Here is a 23902-nt window from a genome sequence, read left to right on the forward strand (position 1 = left end):
TATATATATATATATATTTTTTATATTATTATTATTTTATTTTTATTTTAGCATAAACCTCACACATTTAGGTTATAAATTAGGTTAGAAAATAGACTTCATTCAAGATGTATTATGTAAATAAGTCTGGTCTTACACTGTAAAAAAAAAAAAGTTGAGAAAACTTAAAAGTTTAAGGCAACCAGCTGCAGGACATTTTTGAGTTTTCTCAACTTACGTGTTTGAGTAATCTCAACTTTTCTCAGCTTTTTTCATGTTAAATAGTTGAATAAACTTTAAAAACTGAATTGGTCATACAAACCGTAAGTTGGATTTTTTACAGAATTACTAACAGCTTGCGGCAGCGCAAACCCTCTTTTGGCGTTAAAAGCTATACTGTCAGGATTTACTAAAGACAAAAAGCCGTGGACAGTTATTTTTGCGGCTGACTTTGTTGCATATGAATTTGCAGGAGTTTCCTATTCAGACGCAGAATTTATGGAAGGAGAGTATTTAAATGAATCATGCAAGTTTATTTATTAAGGTTTGCTCTCGTCAATTTCCTGGTATTTGCGCCATTATTTAACGCCCCAAAAAAGTGTGTTAAACCTGATGCAAATTCGCGCTGCTCTCTGTAGATTGTGTTGGTCATTATGGAAATGATCCGGCTGCATCTGTGTTCTTTCATTTGCGAGTCGTCAGTAAATCACGTACAGAACTTTCCACTCCCATTGGTGCTTTTTTGGAATTGTGCTCTTATGCTAATTTGTCCTGTTTAGTAAATCTGGTCCTTAACATATTATATAAATTTGCTTTCCAAGTAAATCAATATTTATACTGGAAAACAAGACAAAATCCTGATTAAGACAAAAAAATAATAATATATATATATACATAATTTTTTTTTTGTGTGTGTTGACACAATCACAGTCAGTGTGCTTTTATAAAGGGCAGACCTGCCCTCATATGATCTATAATTCACAAAAGTCTTGCCTTCCCCGTGGTGACGAGTGCACCCTAATGCTGCTAAAACTCAGAGGCTTATATTACCTGAACTACAGAGCTAATGTGTGTTCACCGACATGCGTCATGTGTCATCATTTATCGTCCTGCTGCAGCAAAGATACTCTGAGATCTGCCACATTCAAAGGCAGGGGGCTTTAACTCTTTTGGAAGTGAACCCCGAGGCAAAGTTAACCGGTGGGACAAAGAAGTCCTGATAAAGACAATAAGGGAGAGAAAGACACAGGGGGAAAAAAGCAAGTGTAACCCAAGTACCCCAGGCCGGGTGTTATGCCGTCTGTCAATGCCGGAGTGTGTTTTTATGAGGCTGTGGTCAGACAGCATAAAAAGCCCAGAAGCAGTAAAACTGCCACAGAAATCACACTTGGCATTTTAATAATGCCACTTAGGCACAGACTCATGTGCAAGAATAACAGGGAGTGATTGTTGTGCATTCTTACACACAAGACCCTCCACAGGGCAAAGGTTCGAGGGGACCCAACGCATGAGGTTTCACAGAGGCAGAACATCTCCGTTTCCAAGGTTTTGCTTTATTGTGGCGGCAGATGAAAGTGAGTCTTTTGCGAGCGCTTTGAGAAATTCACATCAGTTCACTAGGCTGTCTCCAGGTTTTTTGCATCCATTTAACTTTTGTACTGAACGCTTTGCTTCGTCCTTCATCAATTCACTTACGTCCTTCAGCATTCTTAACCTCGTTTTACACTTTTTAAGCTTGGTGAAGAAGCCTCTCAGTACTCATATGCCGCACATTTACAGTAATCTTTGAGATAGTAATAATTATAAATACATTTAAATCTCGTTTCCAGATGTTCTGCCAAAGCCTGTGACATTTTGTTGGAGTGAAGTCAGTACATCACAGTTGAATACGAATTGAACGTTTACAGTTTCAGGTTCCAAATGTAATATTCCTTTGTTAATGCATGCTTGGAAATGCATTAACAATGGCAGGATACAGGGGGGAGAAGAGAGCACTTTTCACAAATAACAGTCTTATACCAACACTTAAAAAAATGTATTAGGGGCCAATTCTCTCTACTAACTAACTATTAACTAGAGCACGACTTTTGCCTCAATAAACTCCTAATAACTGCTTATTAATAGTTAGTAAGGCATTTGTTAGGTTTAGGTATTGGGTAGGATTAAGGGATGTAGAATATGGTATAAATATGTGCTTGATAAGTACTAATAAACAGCCAATATGCATGCTAATAAGCAACTAGTTAATAGTGAGAATTGGATTGAATTTTACAAACAAAAAAAAAAAGAGGAAAAAAAGATTTAGAACTCCGAATCCCATGTTTTTTGTAGTTATAATGAGTTACGTTCAAATATTTGCGGTCAGTAAGATTCTTTCTTTCTTTTTGGGGAATTAATACTATTATTCATATGATCTATATGATCAGGGGTGTGTTAAATTGATCAAAAGTGATAGTAAAGACTTAGAAGATTTTTTATTTTAAATAAATGCTGATCTTTTGAACTTTCTATTCATCAAAGCATCCTGAATCAAACACATTAAACACATCAAATGTGTTTTGGTGGCATAGGAAATCATTTGGACCCTAGTGTACGCGATGGAAAGACAAGTAAATAATCTCATTCTATGCTGTTAAAAGAGTTGCTATGCAACAAGTGAAATGTCAAGTACAGGAGAGTCAATAAATCATTGTCTACATTTCTATTAACATAATTATTTCACTAGCATTTTGTCCAATTGCTAATGTTTTTGGGTAGTAAAACTAAATGTCAAGCTCCGGCAGTGTAGAACTGCTATAAGTGGGTAAATAAAGTGTTTTAAAACTGAAACAAAAAGGTGATCTTTACAGCATCTGAAATTATAATTTTTCCTAGGGTTTTACCTAAAACGTTGAAGATAAAAAAGTCAATGTCCATGTTGTTTTACAGCTCCCCATTTATGTTTGTTTGATTAATTAATGGGTTCATTTTTTAAGAGAACAATGCACCTGACTTATTTTTATTCATTTCATGTTAGATTCATATTCCAGACACGTTTGAAACACAGACGCACATTCAGCGAACAAAAGGTGAAAGAACATTTGGCCTTTTTCCTGTGTTTGTGGAACATGTCACTGGTTTCCTATGTGATTTTACTCCAAACTGTCACTCAGTTTGAATGAACATAAAACTTTGTGTAAGAACATTGTTAGTGTAATTGAAGGGAATTTCCCTCTGCACAGGATAACACACACTACCATATTGCAGTCCCTGTTTGAACGGAATACCTATACATATAAAGTACTTTTCCTTTTGTTTCTTTTTTTTTTTTTTTTATGGTGTTTGCAAAGGCACTTAAAGCAATAGTTCACCCATAAATGAAAATTCTGTCATTAATTACTCACCCTCATGTCGTTATAAACTTTTACGAATCTGTGAAACAAAAAAGGAGAAATTTTGAATTTTGCTGCTTGCACTTTTCCATACAATTACAATGAATGGGACTGAAGCTTTCAAGCCTCAAAAAGGACCCAAAGGCACAGACAATAGACACAATAGAAGTATTCGTATGGTTTCAGAAGACTTGAAATATGGTTGTATGAACTTCTTTTATGATACTTTATGGTGCTTTTTGTCATTTTAGAGCTTGACAGCCCCAGTTTCAATTAATCAGCAAAAATCCACCTTTTGTGTTCCACAAAAGAAAGCCATACAGGTTTAGAGCAACATGGGGGTGAGTAAATAATGACAGAACGTTCATTTTTGGCTGAACTCTCTCTTAAAACTATCCCTGTAGACGCAAGCATTGTTTTTCCTGTAGCTTGTGTAGAAATAACGGTGGCAGGGTGTGTCTGTGTGTGTGTGTGTGTGTGTTCTTTCACTTTCCACAAACAGAAACATAATCTCAGCACCAATGAGTCACTGTTCTTCTTTACCCACCACATCGTCCTCTTGCCTCTCGCTCACAGTCCTCCCCCCCCCCCCCCCCCCATTATAGGAGACGTCGGGGAAGTGATAAATTCTGTCTGTCCTCTCTACAAACTCTAATTGCGTCTTTTTGACTTCCATTGAAAGGGTTTTTGGAGACAATCAAGCATTTTATTAAGATTACTCTGTTAGAAGTGGTGGGATACTGTACCGATGACTAAAACAGAGGCGACTGAGATGAAATAAGGCAAAGGAAAGCTCTCCTGATTTGAAAGTACATCATTTTTCATTAAGCTCCTCGCTCTGTTTATTTGCGCGCTGCTAACTTTTCCATGGCTTTAATGGACACTGCATGAAAAGAGTCTTTCATGTGGAGAGAAATGAAAAAGGCAGCGGAAAACCAAACACACACTCGGGCCAGAGTGACTGCATGTGTGGAGCTGTGCTCGTGGAGGGAGTCTTACGGTGGACGGGACGTCCGTGCGGCTCACAGAGGCAAGTGTGTTAATGGCGAACGATGAATTTCAGGGTTTTCTGTTTGATTTGGCCCAAATGACAAAATGCTGAATTCAGGGTTGTAAAACAATTAGGCCTTGAGCAAGTGCTGAAAGCCTTGCCGGCATTGTCACACAAGTGTTTCTAGCCTGTGATCTCACTGAATAATCACTTTGTCCTGTTTCGTCGGTGTGTGTTTGTTCTCGGAGTGGAGATGTTCACCTTTGCTTCCTGCTGTCGGGAGCTCACGCACTCTTATGTTCAGGATTACAAGGGTTAAGGGTGAATACGAATGTTTTTATTTTAAATTTAGGTTAACACACATCAATGCTTTTGCAAACTTTTTAAACATCATAAAGTTTTAATTTAATGACTTGCAAATTGTTCTTACACCTCGATTACTGGTTTACATCTAAATTATTATTTAAAAAAAGTATGATTTTCTTCATTAATTCATAAATATCAGTGGCATTTTACAGCCTGATCTAACCTATATGAATATATTTGATGTATGAAATATATATGATATTTTAAGATTCTCATTGACCTGGACACATAGTCATGAGGGGAAATGATATCATGGTATCACTTCCTGTTTTATGGGTTTTTTCCCAGTATTATAGTCACACCACATGAATTTGGTGGACAAAAATATCATTAAGCAGTGAAGCAGATTTGTTCAAATATTATTTCTAAGAAATAATCATTTTCATTGGGGTCTTTTTACATTATTTTATCAATATTTATGACTTTATTCCCTTCAAAATGTGCATAAAAAAAAACAAAAAAACATGCATAATAAGTCATGTTGTAGTTTTTTAACTAATTAATCAATAGGACAATTTTTTTTTAAATCTTTTGTATATTTGTTTCAAAAAACCTTCTTGACACCAAAATCCAGTCCTCAACTTTCTCCTTGGGTCAAAGCAAGTGACGGAAAACCCCGTTTTGCTTTTTGCAGAGTGATGTATTGTAGGAGGGTGTTTCCCCCGGATAGCTGATCACCTTGTTTTCTTTTCTGCCCTGTTTTTGACAAGATGAGTGGACTTGGGCACAGCAGGGCTGTTTGTTCCCCTGTGTGGAAAAGTTTTTACTGCCATCTCGAAACAATTGCCATTCCCTGAGGCAAATTGAGTGTGGAGGAGGACTTTCGTCTCCCCTCTATCTTTTATGACTTTAAATTCCTCTCGTCTTTCAAAGGCGGCGGATCCGATGATCTTGGGTGGGCCTGTGAATGCCTCTTAATGACAGAGCGGCGATGCACCCGCTTATCGGCCCAAAGTGAGAAGTCTTTGCTTTCCACCACATTAATTCTTCACAGCAGATTCGAGTGAGAAAACCAGTTGACCCTTGCCACTTTTTTCTTCAAAGCGCGATGACTTTATTGGGTTTCTCACGGTCAAATTACTATAATTTTGCTCTTGATGCAGTTATTTTGTCCTGGGTTATGGTTCTTTTAAGGTCTTGAATGGTCGCAGAGCAGTCAAGAGTGAAATAGTTCCCTCTTTCAGTAATGTAGACAAATATAGTTCTTATTTTGGTTAGGCGGTTGCAGCATTACATTTCCTAACCATTTTAGGGAAGGATATTTCAACTGATGGAGACGTTGATAAAGTTGCGTCTGTGAGAAGTGATTTGAAAATGCTAATGCTAATGATTGTTGCGCACTTTATTCACCATATTATTAAGGTGTAACTATACAACAGGAGCTGCGGATAAGAGATGTCCCAGGCTGAGCAGCGGTGTGTGTGTGTGTGTGGTGTGTGTGCGTGTGGGTTTGGCCGGACAGAGAAAGGGAAGTGGCACAGGAGGGAGGAGACTGTGCATCACTGCTCTATAGATCCTGATGTGATAATGGAGTAATAATAGCAGGCCTGCCACCACCCATCTCCCACCACATCAGTCTTTCTGCCAGCTCTGTCTACGTGTCCCTCGCTCACTCCACCATTTCCCTTTTCCTGTTTCTCTCTCCATCTCCAGCCTCAGTCTGCTCTCTCTCTCTCTCTCTCTCTCTGCAGAAATGCTATAGTAAAAACCTGTTAATTGGTCAACTAAGTTACTTTACCATCTAGTAAATTATATTAGATCTAATGGGACAGTCTACTTTATTTTTCAGCAAAATCCTGTAGAAATGATGGTTTTTATTTTTAGAGACTGCATTTTATGTTATACTCTAAAAAATGCTGGGTTGTTTTAACCCAATGTTGGGTCAAATATGGACTAACCCAACGTTGGGTTAAAAAATGACAAATTGCATTTTGGACAAAATCAAAAATGGACAAAAATGCAATAAAAAAATGGACAAATTGCATTGGTTACATTAAAAATGTAACCCAACGGCTGGGTTTATCCATTTTTAAATTGCATTTTTTAACCCAACGTTGGGTTAGTCCATATTTGACCCAACATTGGGTTAAAACAACCCAGCATTTTTTTAGAGTGTATATTTAACATTATATAAACCTTGTTTATGTTCCCAAAAGTTGCATTTTATTTAAATATTCAAGTTTCTTATCATTTATGTACATTTAGATGTTAACACATTGTTTAGTTCATGTTTACTGCATTATTTTTGTGTGTCATGTTTATGGTAAGACAGATTTTGGAAACACTTTACACTAAGGTTTCAGGTGTTAACGTTAGTTAACATGAATTAAGAATTAACAAGACTTCTGCAGCATTTATTAATCAAAATTAATGTTAATTTCAACATTTACTGTACTAATACATTATTAAAATCAAAAGTTGTATTTCATTATAAACTGTAAAATATACAGGCACAAAAGTGGCAGCCTGAAACAGCTGAAACATTATCACTGGATATTTACAGAGAATTTCTGTCAACCACAGCTGCATTTTTAGCATAAATTTTGACAGGATTTTTAACCTGAGATAAAAGCAGCAGGAGAGAATTTCCTTTGTCGGCTTCCTTCTTACACACACACACACACACACCAAATAAAATAAGCATGCTGTCAGGTCAGCGATATTCTTGATTATTTGGCTCTGACTCATGTTGTGCCTTTATAAATGCTTGACGGCATGCGTTATGAGGATAAATCATAATTTCTGTCATGTCTTTCAAAGGGCACCAGAATGTTTTGATAATATCATGGCAGTGTACAGCTTTTCATTTTTACCTGTCTGAGACTGTTGTGACTTGCTTCTTTGAACGATTCTTTACGTCTGGAATATTAAGTTTTAGCAGCTGAAAGATGGGTTAAAACAAGAGTAAGCAGGCTAAGAATTAAAAAAGAAACATAATCCCATGTAAATATAGCTATTTCATGCGATAATTGGTTTAGGCCTGATTTCCATACTGCAAGAAGCATCTTTCCAGCACTCAAATCCCAAAGCATTCCTTCCTTCCATTAGCTGTCTATACTCTAGAAACCATAATGCAGACTTTGCTTTTTTGAGAAGTGAGTGAAATGTGATTTTCTTATTCTGAAGATTATGAGAGGAGCTCTTTTAAAGGAGGAAGGTTTAATTATTTCCTCTCGTTCTACCTCGCCGGAATGCTCTCCCCACTGCGAGCTCGTGCTCGAAACGTGCTTCTCTTTTCCTGCTCGGCTCTCTGATGCGCTTCAAAGACAGCATTGATGTCTTACTCAACCTGATGAAAAATGCCGTCATGGTTCGTGGATGTAATTTGAAACCTTTAAATCATTTTGTGGTGTGTTTCGTCTGAGTCTTTATCTACGTTTCACATTGTGCCCGATCAAATCTTATTTAAATTATGAATGAAAAAAAATCACATTGAAAATCTAGGGGTCTAAATAAAATTGAATCCTAAACTATATAAACAGAAAGTATTATGATTTAAAGCATTTGAAAAAAAAAAAAAAAAAAGAGAATGAAGAAGAAACAGTTACTGTATGATTCTTCACTATTTCACTAATAACCAATCAATTAAATGTTTTTTGGTTGACATTTAATTTCTTATTTTACTATATTTAGCAATATTTAAATAAATTACAAATATAAAATAATGTCATTGTCACATGATCTTGTAGAAATCATTCTAATATGCTGATTTGGTGCTCAAGAAACATTTATTTTTATCAGTTGTGCTGCTTAATTTTTGCGGAAACCATGATACTTTTTTTTTTAAGAATACTATAGAACAGCACATTATAAATGTCTGTACTCTCATACATCTTTGCTCTTTAAAAAAAAAAAAAAGACCTCAAATCTTTGAACAATATACATAGCCTATATGGACCCCACTGTATGTTAGCTGAGATGTCATGCCCATTCAAACCAAGAGACGTATATCACAACTGTTCCGTGTTTTCAACCATCTAATGTTTAGTTTATGTTTATGACATTTAAATACAGATAAATACTAGCAAAAAATTTATAGTTTGTAAAATATGCACTGATGTCTATGGAAGCGGCAATAATCCATTCAAATATAATTTGACGACGTGTTTTATTGATATCCGATATTCTACACATTGCGTAGTTAACTATAAAGTTACTCTAATATTAGAATATTGTTGGTACAAAAGGAATAGTGCCCCAAAGTGGTCATCCTTTGGTGAATTTCTTAGTTTTGAAGCTAAAATCACACAGCCTTGGCGATTCGTGCTGAACCATCGTTTTTCCGTTGGGGGAATCCGTCCAAAATATTACAAAAAATTAATTGTTATCCTTCTGTTAAAATTATTTTACTAATCGACTGAACTCTACTGTACGTTAAAGGCAAAAGGCAATTGAGGACGTTAGGTTTGCAGGACTTCAAAGAACAGGCTTTGATTCACAATAAGCAGTGCACAATGCTGAGATAAGCTGCAGTTCGCCAGTTCTTATATGCTTTAAATGTGTTTTTTTCTATAAGCAACAAAATACGTGGAAGACTAAATTGATGCATGATTTATATATGCAGTTGCTGGCCTAATAGAGACAGTAAATGCGTTAATAATATATGTTTTCGCTCCGATAATTCAAAAAAATAATCGGATATGATGACATGCAGTAATTACTACAGTGAAAGTTAAAGTAAAGTTTTATTATATTATCCCCCCCTCCCTTCTCCCAAAGTGGTGCAAATACTAAGTGCATGACGCCCTTGTATGTTAGCTATATGAAATTATTCACAACCTTTTTTGTTTTTCTGTTTCAGTTGAGTCCAGAGCAGCTTGTGCTTCTTTTGGAGTTTCTTCTAGAGGAACCAAAACTGAGTCTGTCAACGCTAAGACTCCTTCAGACTACTTATAACCTCCAGGCCCAGGATGCTGAGGTAATCAACACTCCTACATATATTTACACCATACACTCTTGCATTTGACTGGTTACTTTTGCCTCCAGACCTGCTCCCAGCATCAGTACTGCTTATCCATCAGTATATTTATCTTGGTGATACCACAAAACAGTCAACAGTCTCAATAATTACATTGAATTCTAGGTTTAGACAACTAGGAAACTAAAAAGATTAAAAACATCTGTTTTAGTGCATTCATAATGTATCATATTAGTGTCTTAGTAGTTCATAGTTTTCTTTTCAATGTTAAAATAGTTTCTTCTCTGCCAGTGTAATATGCGGAGATTACTGTAAGTAACCATTTTTCTGAGTCTGAAGGTTCAGGAGAGCTATTTGAAAAAAAAAAACAATCATCAGTTTTCATTTTATTGAACGGTAAAAGTGTTTTTAATACCTTCTTTCTTTTGCCGTTTCCTCTCCACACCTTTTCAAATATTGACTAGAGGCAGGCTGAACTCATTTGTCACGTCTCCACCAACACCTCTTATGTTCACAGCTGAAAAACCACACCAATCCATCAGTCTTATCATTTTCTGTTGTTCTCCTTCTTGAGTTTGTATACCGTAACACTAATACTGCTGACATTTACTCTTCTACTCCAGTGAATAAGTTGCTTGCATTTATTTGTAAGTAATCTCATCATTCTGTATAAGATAGAGAGGTTTCGAAAATATCATGTCTACTTGAATTCCCTGAAACGTCCTCTCGCTTGGCCGTATCAGACAAACGCAAGTGAGGCTATCTGATTTCTCCCAGATTATGGGGAGTTTTCTTCTTAAGACTTACAGGGGTTTCGGGCCGTGCTCTGCTCTCTTTGAGAAGCGCACGCTAGCCAAACGCTAACCTCTGTGGTATTTGCCTCCTGATTCAATTACTGTCCCGGCCGCCAATTAGGCCACGTTGTGATACTTAGTCAATTCAGAGCGGGCTAGCTTCTGTTTGGGAGCAAAATTTGGCAGGCCGGCAGTGACCTACCACAACGTTCTTTTGAAACGAAGCACTATTTGGCAGCACGAATGATGTAAGATAATACGAAATGTGACCACAGTAAGTCCCAGACTACCACAGTTAGTTTCAAACCGAGGCCCAATGGGAGGTTTTCATCAAGACCTTCCAGGAAAAACAAAAGGCCCTCTAAAAATAAATCAGGTTATTACTACCACGTGCCCCTCCCTCCGTCCCACCCGCTCTCTGGCTTCTTTTCTCTGCTGCTTCTCCCAGGCTCCGACGGTCATCTTTTCTTTCAGACAGATTTAATTCTCCTGCCCGCTATAGACATTTTTTGATCATTCTGAAACACCGTCACCATTTAGCCTCCTTTTTTCCTTTCATGAATTGCTGCCGACACATAATTTTCATGTTTTAAAATAGACGTGAATCAATATTATTAGCTGCGCATAATTATTAGCTCTGCCTGTAGATCGCTTTAAGGTCACAATAAAAATGAGAGGTGTGGTCGGCGCCACTCAGTCTATGTGGGTCACGACTGGGCGTTGTTCTCACATAAGAAATGAATCACTGGATGTATCATAATTAGTGGTACTTGCAAAGGCAAGCATGGCCATTAATATTGCTCAAACTAAGGGTTAGGGATTTAAACAAACCCCTAACCCTGAGTATTAAACTCGTCATGACTCGTTTACAGACGTGAATTATGCCTCAGATTGTGTGGTTTGTTGAAGAGAGGTGTGCTATTTACTTTTGTAAAGCGATCAGACTTTTAATTTTCACCTGGTGCACAGTAAAACGGGTGGAAACATCCTGTAGACTTATGATGATGGAGGGTTCTGAGCCATACCTAGAGACCAGAATATCATTAAGAACTGGGGCTTGGGATCTTTTGACTGGACCTGTAAGCAAACATCTAACAAACAGCCAGTGTAGCCTGGCAACTACGTTCAACATTATGGGCCTTATCTTACACTCGGCGCAATGCAGCGCCAAGCGCGATGCAAGTGTTTTTTGCTAGTTTCAGTCCGACGCAGTTATCATTTTCACGTCCTGCGCCACGTTGTTTAAATGGCAAATGCATTTGCGCCCATTTGTGTGCCCATGGGCATGCTGGTCTGAAAACAAGGTGTGTTCTGGCACGTTGCTATTTTGAGGCAACAGAAATAGACTGCGCCATTGACCAACTTAAACCTGGTCTAAAGTCAATGACGCAATATTATTATTCTTTGTTATTTAAAGAGCGCGTTAGTAATGTGCACTCTGCTTATTAAACACACAGGGACGCACGTACAGCAGCACACAAACATGCCAAATATTAACAATAAAAGGATTACAATGTAAAAGATTATTATTGTGTACATAAAGATAAGGTGGAATCCGGCTTGTCCCGTAGATGATCTGCTTGCGCACTTCTACCTCGCGCGCGAGTAGTTCCGTTTGCGCTCTGGAGACGTGTTCAGTCTTTCCACTATCAAATTCCGTCATGTAAATAGCGAATCTGCCATGGCGTGAGCGCAACTGCCATTTAAAGGGAATGGGAGACTCTGATTGGTTTAACCTCCCAAAACACACCCATTACTCATTAAGAGAATAGGGACAACCGTTTTAGACCATGCGCCTGGCGCGCCGACCATTTTTCCCGTCGTTAAACTAGCAAAAGTGGATGCGCCCTGCGCTTTAGACCATGCGCTTAGATCGTTAAAATAGGGCCCTATATCATTCTGGCAGTTTTGCACATATTTAGTAAGGAACCAATTAGCAATGCCCTCGCAATCAGTCAGTTCCTAACAACCGCATAGTAACGCTCTAAAACAACTCAGAACAGCTCACCAACTGCGTAGTGATGCCCTGGCAAGCACTACAGCGTCTTATGTGGTCATTTTGCACAGACAAGCACCACTTGTTGTTTAGTTTGCTTCGGATTTTCTTGAAAAAATTTAACAATTCATGTGTGTGTGTGTGTGTGTGTACCTGGTATTCCTTATGTTATGGGGACCAAATGTCCCCACAAAGATAGTAATATCAGTAATTGTTGACCTTGTGGGACTTTTTTTTTTTTAAGGTCCCCTTGAGGAAAACAGCTCAAAAACAAGTTTTTGAAAATGTAAAAATGCAGAAAGTTTTCTGTGATGGGTAGGGGTAGGGTTAGGGGCTAGAATATATAGTTTGTACAGTATAAAAGCCATTGGTCACACTTTAGATTAGGGTCCAATTCTCAATAACTACGACTTTTGCCTCAATAAAATCCTAATTACTGCTTATTAATGGTTTATAAGGGAATTGTTAAGTTTAGATATTGAGTAGGATTAAGAGATGTAGAATATGGTCATGCAGAATAAGGCATGAATATGTGCTTTAAGTACTAATAAACAGCCAATATCTTAGTAATAGGCATGCTAATAAGCAACTAAATCATAGTGAGAATTGGACCCTAAACTAAAGTGTTAGCAAGTCATTATGTCTACGGAAAGTCCCCTTAAAATATGAAAACCCAACATGCGCATGTGTGTGTGTGTTGGAAGATATTTTGTTTATACTTGAATTATAAAGGAATAAGGAAACTATGATTCATTTAGAAGAATACTAGAGGGTCAAATTTAGGACGCGGTTTAAGTTAATCCGGCTTCAGTACAGCCTCCATTCCATTACACAATATCGTACTTCAGAACCCTGCGTAGGAGTTTCTGAGGTGTTTGAACAGTATTCGGGATGGATTCCGCTTAGATTAGGCATGCCAATCAGGAGAGAATAGCACCTCTCAGTCCTCGGTGTGTGATGTGTGCCGTGTATTTCGTGCGAGCACAGGCAAAAGCAAGAGGACTAAGCGTTGTGGTATGCTGTTTCATGTGAGGACTCGTGTGCGTGTGTATATTGCGCGCGAGTGCGAATACCATCTGTTGGTCAGGCACACAGAACGCATTGTATCACAGCTACTCTCAAAACCCGGTCACAAAGTTCACACGGACAACCGGCCAGGAAGACAGCGATTGATAAAAGGCATATCAGAAGTTTTCTAGATGTGCTCTGTAATAGTATGTGTGTTCCTAGAAAAAAAAAATCACATGAATCGCAACATGGGCTGCTTGATGAGAGGTTAGATGACACCCGTTCCATTTGAAAAGCATTTTATTGGAATCCAAAAAGCATGAAACAGTGACGGCATAAAACAAGAATCTTTTTCATTTACCACACATAAAACCTCTGTGTGAACATTTTTACATAGAAATCATGATTCATCAGTAGGTTTGCACTTAAATTAAGGATAAAATGGTTGGCTTTAGAAACCTGGAATGTTGTTAAGCCAAAAAATATATTTATTTTTATTAATATTTTTATTATAAAAAATCAGTAACACTTTAGTTTAGGGTCCAACCTAAAATCCTACCCAATAAACTTAACAACTACCTTACTAACTATTAATAAGCAGTACATTAGGAGTTTATTGAGGCAAAAGTTGTAGTTAATAGCTAGTTAATAGTGATTTAACTAACTAATAGTGAATTGGACCCTAAATTAAAGTGTGACCGAAAAATCTGATAACTAGTAACCCCATAAAATAAATAACATACAATAATTATTACTTATTGTATGGTATGTGTATTATAGCTTAATCTGGTTGTGCATAAAAGTTGAGGAAAAATATCTTCAATTAAATATATACCATTCAAACCATTCAAAAGTTTGGGGTCGGTAAGATTTTTTAAATATTTTTGAAACAAGTCTCACATGCTCAAGACTGCATTCATTTGATCAAAATATAGTAAAAACAGTAATATTGTGAAATAGTATTACAATTTAAAATAACTGTTTTATGTGAATTTTTCAGCATCATTACTCCAGTCTTCAGTGTCACATGATCCTTCAGAAATCATTCTAATATGATGATTTTGTGCTCAAGAAACATTTATTATTATTATCGTCTACCTACATTTTTTGGAAACCGTGTTTGTGAACAAGTAATTACAAGTGATTCTGAAAACGGCACACTTGGTTTTCCTCAAATATCTTTCTTTTCGTATATGAGAGCTCCTCTTCAGAGAGCGCAAGGATGCGTTTGCACCTGTACAGGTGCAGAAAGGCTGTTAAATGGTGATTTGAGCATGTATTATGTTCACTGTGGGGGCGTGCTTTCTTTTTAGAATAATCCTTTTTCCTCAACATCAGAATGAGAATAATGTGTGTATGCACCTGGGAAATTTTGCGTGGGAGCTTTTTCTGTACTCAATAATTAATGAATGAGACCCAATGACCGTAACACGTTTCACTACATTAAAACTACAAGAAAGCACAATCATCATTAACCAAATAACTTAAACCGCACAGTAATTCAACTCACAGATCAAACAGGGACTTCTGGGATGAACTCCTCCCAGGGTGACGTGACCCACGTCATTTAAAGGTTGCGCTCTTGACGTATTATGAAATATTGCATCACTGGTGATAAATGACCTGAGGCTTTTGTCTGGTTATGATGGAGCCTCTGTAGTCCCGCCATCTGCTGTATCAGGAAGTTCTTGTAAGGCTGGCATATCTCTATATCAATCTCAGTACATAATGTCACCATGTGTCCAACATGGCTTAACCTATTCGTTTTAAAAGGCACGTATTGGTATATTAGCATGTGACCGTTTGGAAATAAGCTTGAGTATGCGTGGTTACGGGTTTACGTGCATGTGTGTCGCTGTGCCCTCCTCTGTGCCCCGTTTAGACCCGGTCCGGCAGCTGCAGAGGGGATCAGAGTTGAGCTGCATTCCTGGGGAGACCCCTGAGGCAGGACAGCTGCAGTGTGTGTGTGTGTCTCTCTCTCTCTCTCTCTCTCTCTCTCTCCCTCGAGAGACGCAGTAATTACACGGGACATTCCACAATTTATTACTGCAAGCAAACGTGTACATGCACACAGAAACGCTCCCACAGATGCAGCGTAATCACTGATGCTCATGGCATGTTACTTTAGTCCGCTGTGGACACACAGAGGTCAGCCAATAGTGATCAGACATACTGACCTCACTTTAAAGGAACAGTGCACCCACAAATGGATGAATGTTATCATCTACTCTGCCAGAAATTCCTACGATTATGTTCTACACAAAAAGTGATATCTTACAGAATGTCCGGGTCGCTCTTTTACGTATAATTTCTGCAGTAATTTATACATACTTCCCTGCTACACAGAATGCAAAAAGCATCAGAACAATACCTGGATGATGTACAGCATCTGTTGAAGTTCTGAAGTGCGCAGCTAGTCAACACTTTGCTATCCCACGAGGCCACTGGCTCTAAGATGACAAATATCTATAATTAAATATTTACTATACACAACTGTTCAAATGTTTGGGGTTGGTAAGATCTTTCAATGTTTTTGGTTATTCTCACCAAGGCTGCATTTATTTGAAAAAAAAAAAAACAGTAATATTGTGCAATATTATTAGAATTTAAAATAACCGTTTTCTATTTAAATATTTAAAAATATGTAACTTATTCCTGTGATGGCAAAGCATCATTACTCCAGTTTTCCTCCAGAAATCATTCTGATATGCTGATTTGATAATTGATTTATTACCAATGTTGAAAACAGTTGTGCTGCTTAATGTTTTTATGGAAACAGGATGATTATTTTTTTCCAGGATTCTTTGATTAATAGAAAGTTCAATAGAACAGCATTTATTTGAAATAGAAATCTTTTGTAGTGTATTTACTGTCACTTTTGAATAATTTAATACATCTTTGCAGAATAAAAGTATTAATTAACGAATCTTTTTTTTTTTTTTTAAATCTTACCGACCCCAAACATTTGAACGTTAGTGTATGTATGTATAAATGTATCAAATTAAATTAAATGTATATTATTTAATATAAATGACATTTGTATTTTTAAGTTCAATTTAGTGTATAAATCTATATAATTAAATGAAAGTATTTAATATAAATGAAATGTGTATTATTTAAGTTAAATAAAATTTGTATGCAAGTTAATTACATTTAAATGTATTACCTAAAACCATCCACCCAGTAGTCCATACTGTTCATATGCTAGACTTAAAGCTTCATGCAAGAAATAGACTGAAATGTAAGTAATTAGATGAACTATCCCTTTAAGCCAACGGATCATCATTTAAGCAATTTTTCTTTCACATTCACCAATACCTCTTAAACCCTTCCTCATCCCGTCAGTTTTAATGAGTGAGATACCTACTGCTGCTTGCGTATTAAGTTTATTGGATTCTTCAAGTGTCCTTAGGTTAGGTTAATGTAGGTCAGGCTGTCTGACTGAACCAAATTTCTTCCTGTTGTGGGAGTTTAGATCATTGTTATCATTAACTGTTACCACACCCCAGGCGAGAGGAACCTTTATCCCATACACACAGGTTTGCTTGCTGTTTGTGTCTAGACAGATGTGTTATTCTGTGTGTGTATCTGAGGTATTTGCCTTACTGCTAATTACTGATGTGTGTTTTCTCTTGTTGTTCTGTGGGCTACGAGTGGTTCTGTGACCCTGACGGGAAAGCAATTTGATCTTCTCTTTTGTGTGTGTGTGTGTGTGTGTGTGTGTTCTCTCGTATATGTGGTTTATTATGAGGACACAAATGTCTATAATAACATAGGTATTACAACATAAACATGGGTTATGAGAGACTTCTTGTGTCCTGTGTTTTTCGAAATTCAAAACATGCAGAAAGTTTTCTGTACAAAAACCTTTACGGCGAGTCCCCGTAAAACACATATACAAGTATGTGTGTGAGTGTGTGTTTCGCAAGTCTTTCACAAGTTAACAATGCCCAGCCAGCAGTTCGAATTTTGTACTCGCCTGCCAACATTTTCACTTAAAAATTGCTAAATAGCAAAAAATGTGTGCCAAAGAAAACAAATGTTATATATATTGATTTCATTTATCTTCTGAAATGTGTTGTGCGCCCCAAGACCTACAGTACACTTTCACATCAAAACCAAAAGCAAACAAAAATCTGAACATATTTTACATCAGGCATTACATCTATTTTATGTAGTTTATTTCATTGAAAGTTACATTTTATTTTTAAAAAGTCCATAATAGCTATAAATAAATAAAAAAAATAGACAGCATACAGTGCAAAATATATGATTATAATTTTCAACACATTCTAACCTTCCAAATATTTGATTCATTTTTATTTAATTTTCTTCCTGCGGAAGCTTGGTTGCTTTTCCATATTTGATTCAAAGAGCAAAAGCCACTCGCATCATCATAAATCAGGCCAGTCAATTGGTGAAAACTAATATTACCAGTCACAAACATTTTGTTCCTCCTCAATTCAATTTGCTGGCTCACCAACGGGAATAAGTTGCCACATTTCTGATCTATAAATATGCTGCCACAGATTTCATATAGGTCCCTGCAATGTACTGTATCTTTTGATTGTATTTGCTTGTTATAATGTAATATGTCAGGTTTTATCTTCTCGCTAAAGCACCTTTGTTAATATGTACATATAGCACTTGGCGGGTGTAGACAATTTAGTAAAAGTGTTCATTTTACTGAAATACTGAAATCATGTCTGTGCAAACTTTTTCATGAACTACATTTGATTAAAAGAAATGCATGACAACATCTGACACATGAAAGAGAAAGAACAAAACAAGAAACACAACCGCGATCAGCTGAAATGATAACGTTTGCAGGCAGGTGAAGACAGAGGAGACTGCGGAAACCTCATTCCTCGTAATTGCACGGTGACATTTGAACATGTTGCTTAAATAGACGGTGATTTGTGACCGGAAGGCTCTTTGCAGTGCCGCTGCTTCCTGTTGTTTTCCTGAGTCACTTCACACCTCGTCTTAAAGCAAACATTCTCACACACTTGTACACACACTCACACAATCTAACTTCATTAATCATTAAACTGCCTGCCACCTTCAGGCCCCGCAAACTCCCGGCTATTCAGCTTCAATTAAACCCCTGCTGCGTGTGGGGGAGCCTCAAGATCACTAACATGCTTATTATGATGCAGAACTATCATGTCCATCCTCTGAATCAGCAGATTCACTTAAGCAAAATTGAAAGCATTTGAGGCATAATGTTAGTTACCAAAAAAAAAAAAAAAAAAAAAAAAACTCTCCTCAAATCTGGCTTACAGTCAGGAGTTTCAATGGACATGAATGGGGCCAATGCATAAACCTTGGTTTAAAAAAAAAAAAGAGTACTCAATAGTTTAGACACAAAACGCAACCGTGTTTTAAGTAAAAGCTTCTGCCAAATGCATAAACATGATGTTAGTGTGAAAGAAATCACTTTATATATTTTTTTGTTTGTTAAAAAATCCCTCAAACGACTAAAAATGAATGATTTAAATATGCACTTGATGCATTTTAATAGAATTAATTTAAGTGCTTTTATAAAATCATACGGTTCAGATTTCTGTTTTATAAAGTAAAAAAAAAATGTGCATCATTCACATTGTAAGTGCCTCACTAGCTTCGTTTCCATTACCCTTTAAATTGCGCAAATTGAAATTGCGAATGGAAAAAACAGCCAATGGAAACACATCAATTTAGCAAAATCTACCATATATCGCAAAAAAGTTTTTATGCTCACATGAGGTGATTTTTCAGGCAATCCGAAAAAGGTGGGAAAGTTTTTTCGCGTTTACAGGTCACCTGGCATAACGTAAAAGTAAAAAATTCTTTAAAGACGGCGCGGTTTGTTTGGACACGAAGACGAGACAGTTCTTTATTAAACTTTATTCAGGAATACTGGATTCTAAACAAAAAGGAAATGCCACAATTTATCCGTTGCCATGTTTGGAATGACTTATCGTGAGAGGAAAAAAATACGGTTTAGTCGCATAACATCGGTTAATGTTTTTTTTTTGACATTTAGAAAATATCGCAAAAAAATTCGTGCAAATCTGTAATGGAAACCAGGCTACTGTAACTTTTTTTTATTTTATTTTTTAAACAAGTAACTTATTATTTTTGCAGTACACTCTTAAAAATAAGGGTTCTTTATTGGATTTGATGTTTCCATGAAGAACCTTTAACATCCATGGAACCTTTCCATTACACAAACGGTTCTTTATAGTGGAAAAGGTTCTTTAGACTATTAAAATATTCTTCACACATGACCACACGGTCATGGTTCTTTTAAGAACTGATCACTGAAAGGTTCTTTGGGGAACCAAAAATGAATCTTCCTAGGCATCACTGTGAAAAACACTTTTTGGACCCTTTATATTTAAGAGTGCACATTATGCCAATGTCATACTGAAAATGGAATATTCCTTTAAATACGGTCACTCCTAAAAACTGATGAGTGTGCCAGTGATACAAATGTGTAATGAGATCCCCCTGGCGTGTATGAGGTCAGGCTTTGGGCCGTGCTCAGCGCTGCTGTTGTTAGGTCACTGTGAGGAAAGAGTTGAATGACAGCAAAGAACCAGAACGGGAATGAGAACGAGGGAGAGACAGAGCCAGTCTGTGATCTCTCCGCTCTGCTGCGCTAACACAGCCTCCATTTATACGCGAAAGAGAGAGAGAGAGAGAGAACATCAAGCGTAAACAGAGCACACACCTCCACTGACACACGCTTGCTTCAACATAAAACACACCGATAACAAAACCACAGAGTCATGCGCTTTCCCAGATTTCCCCATATGCGTGTGATTCTTACAGATGGTGACGTCCTGTGAGCTCAGTGTTATTACAGAGCTGTTGGACTGCTTTCATCTTGTTTAATCACTTTCTATCTGTCTCTTTCTTATTAGGTGAAACATCGCTGGTGTGAACTTGCGGTCAAGCATAAACACACAGCGGCATACCGAGACGTTGAGCTCTTTCTGATCCATGACCAGGTACATGAGTGGTTCTCTAGCGCTTTGTTCCCAAACTTAATGAGCTGTCTTTACGGCCAGCCTTTTAAGGCATGCTCGTGTTTTTTCTGTAAAATGGAAAATTGCTTATAAAATGTACTTATAAATGTATATTATGATATTTCAGTCAAGATGCTGCCTTGAAAGGGAGCTGCCTGTGTAGGTAATAGGCAGTAAGGGAGCTCACTAGGTTTAGGAACAGAGCTTAGATCTCTTTCCCTCATAAAGAACACTTCTTGATTCTAGTGTGTGTGTCTGTGTGTACTAGGCCATGGGTGTGTATTTGTACGGTGAGTTGATGGTCCAGGAAGATGCCCGGCAGCAAGCATTAGCACGCCGTTGTCTATCCTTCATTAAAGATGACATGGACCAATCGGCACGCGGCGTTGTGGAGGAAATGATCCTCTGAATTCAGACAAATCAGGTAAGAGTGTCACGTCCCCTTTGACCCTGACTGTAGTTTGAAGTCAAAAACGATTTACAGTTTAAATCAGCTCTTTCTGGAAAAAAAGGTTCCACAATCAGCTCATGAACCGTCAACAGATTTGAATGGCTCAGAGTCCCATTACTTGGACGCGTTTAACGAAAAAATCGTATATTATGTAAGAGCTGCTTTGAAAAAAAGTCACTCAGATGCAGAAGTCCTAAAAGAAGCCCTTTTGTTTTTACTCCCAACATTAATAAAGATCCACTCCCAGTGTCCTGGCCAACGCCACATTCACATTCTTCCAGAAGCTCCCGCCTGCCTCATCTGCACTTTTCCAGGAAGCCTGTCGAGATCTGTTTGTATTATGATGAATTCGGAATGTGCTCCTCAAACAATTCCCAAGCACCAGAAAAGAAACGGGTCAGCAGCTTTTTTTATCCAGGGCTTTAGGCGAGAGGTGGATCCCTGTGCCCTTACTGTGTGAAATTCCTGCCTCCACAAGGGAGGGATTCCCTGGGTCCACATAATTTGTTGCTTCCTTAAAAGCTGTGAAGGACTGATATATTGTGGTAACCATGAACGGAAGAAAGAGTAATTGTCTGGCTTTGAAGCCGCCTATCTCAACATCACGCTAAGGTATTATTCTGTTTAACCGAGCAGCACAGGCAATGGGAAAGAGGCAACTTATGGGCCCTGAGATAAATCCATTAGTCGTCTCGCTCCAGAGTTTTTGGTGAAGCTGTAGTGCTTTTAATCTGCCAACAAGACAGTTTTATTTGTTTGAGGACTCGGAGGAGACGGGCAGCTTTTCCAAGACGTCGTGGTTTATGTCACTTGATTTGGATGAATCACGCCGGTCAAACCGATCATTCTGCAATTTGTGCATCGCTAATGCAGCATTTTGATTCTGTTTGTCTTCAGAGGTCAGCGTCTAGCCGCTGTCAATAAATCTTCGGTACACACACTGGGCGCCTGCCTTGCTCGGACGTGCCCTGAAATGTGCTAAACTCTGATAGCAGGTTACACCTGTTGTTTTGAAGCACGCTAAACAAAAAGCTATTAGACCTGAATAATGGGTGTTGCGCTTAGATACGTTTTTGGGTGAACGATGTGTCACTCGTCTAATCGTTTATGAAAAAATACTTTTTATGGGATATAAATAAAAAAAATTGATAAAACTGATATGATAACGAGGAAAACAATAGTTAAGTAGTCTGACATAATCTTTTATTAATATTTGAATAAAGCTTCATTGCTTATTAACATTTGAAAGTCGACCAACATGCATATAACTGCACATTTTCATAGAGAGGATATCCGATAATCTGAACTTTTTATTACCAGGGCAGTTGAAGTACTGTATTAAAATGGCTAAAACTAAAACTGAAAAATAAACTAAAGCTTAACAGAATTACTTAAATTAAAAAAATTCTAAACCTGAAAATAGTGAAAATATATTTTAAGATGTACACTCACATGTGCATATTTAGCTACAAAACCAGTCAGAAATCGCACGGGTATATTTGTGGAAATAGCCAACAATACATTGTATGGGTCAAAATTAGCGATTTTTCTTTTATGCCAAAGATCATGTTCCATGAAGATATTTTGTAAATTTCCAACCGTAAATATATAAGACATTTATTTTTGTGAGTGAATGCTGCACAATCGCGAACATAAACGGTCAACTTTAAAGACCATTTTCTCAATGTTTCGATTTTTTTGCACCCTCAGATTCCAGTTTTTCAAATAGTTGTATCTCGGCCAAATATAGTCCTATCCTAACAAACCATACATCATTGGCTTATTTATTCAGCTTTCAGATGATGTATAAATCTTCATTTCTAAAAAATTGACCCTTGTGACTGTTTTTGTGGTCCATGGTCACATATTTGAAACTTTTCTTCAGCTGCGTTCGAAAGCTGATGTCAAAAAAACATCCAGAGAGACGTTCCCTCATTTCTAGATGTTAAAAGCAGGCCTTGTTTAAGACTCAGCCTGTGTACTTCAGAAACAGTAAAAATATCCCACAAGTGTAAGAGAACTCTTGAGAAATGTGTCGGGCTGAAATCAGAAAGTTGGAGGCCTGTGAAATGCGTCTTGATGGGGATAATGAGGGACATATCGGCGGCCCAGCCAAGCGTGCTCAATCGCAGGAGAGCAAGAGGATCTGCAGGTTTTGCCTTTCATGTTGCTGGCTGTGTGGGTTCCTGGCGTGCTGATTTGTGACTTAAGATAAAAATCACATTGCCAGGGATTACCACACAACCGCCGCTCGGACGGCTGCTATGGCAACCAGAGGCACCGTCTTCACGCAGCTCCAGAAAATAGAAATAAAAGACGACGTGGCTTTTCTCTGTGGGCCTCCGACAGGATGACAAGAAAATGCAGAGGAGGAACGACGGCGTGGGCGAACGAGTGTCGAGGAGAGACTCTCAGAGCAGGTGCAGAGCTTAGCTGATTGGTGAACAGTGATTGAACTCTTTGTTCACAGTGGCTAAGTTCTGCACCTGATGAGAGGATGACAGACAGACAGACGGAGAGAGACCTCAGGGAACGGCTTTTCCCCTCTTTTCTTCAACCCAATGCAGATGTGAAGTGCTAAAAGTGTAATTATTATACATTCACGAGAAACGGAAGACAACTTGTTAGAGAGAAAGTCGGTGGAGGGTGTCTGTAGTTTAGTTTGTATTAGAAGACTTTCTTCTCAGCAGTCTTTGCCAATGTGGTCTATAACACCTAGAGAACACTTCAGTTGTCGAGTGGCTAATCGCTCAAGAAAATGACATCATGGCTAGGGATATTCCTTTAGACAGAAAGTCAACAAATAATCTCCTACTGTTGAAAAGTTTGAGGTCAGTAATGCTACTATCAGACTTACAGTATAGCATGCTATCACACAGTACGTTACGGCTCTTTCCTCAAAGTTGCATCTCTTAATTTATCCTCTTAAAGCACTGCAGCTAAAATATGAAAAGATAATAAACTAAATCAACATAAAAGTCAAACTTGCCATTAGTGATTAGTTGGTGGTTG

The 23902-nt window shown here is 37.7% G+C and overlaps 1 protein-coding gene across 2 annotated transcripts in view; it reads left to right on the forward strand.

Moving 5' to 3' along the window:
* The window catches only part of aopep (aminopeptidase O (putative)), a 93270-nt gene that overhangs the window by 66834 nt on the left and 2534 nt on the right, over positions 1–23902 (forward strand). For both annotated transcript variants that reach the window (XM_084390387.1, XM_084390386.1), the window contains exons 14-16: positions 9509–9625; positions 20335–20421; positions 20708–20863. In XM_084390387.1, the coding sequence (XP_084246513.1) occupies positions 9509–9625; positions 20335–20421; positions 20708–20848 (345 nt within the window). In that variant the 3' untranslated portion in view covers positions 20849–20863. The remainder of the gene's footprint in view (positions 1–9508; positions 9626–20334; positions 20422–20707; positions 20864–23902) is intronic.

This window comes from Rutilus rutilus, assembly GCF_951802725.1.
Source record: "Rutilus rutilus genome assembly, chromosome: 19".
Classification (NCBI taxonomy): Eukaryota; Metazoa; Chordata; class Actinopteri; order Cypriniformes; family Leuciscidae; genus Rutilus; species Rutilus rutilus.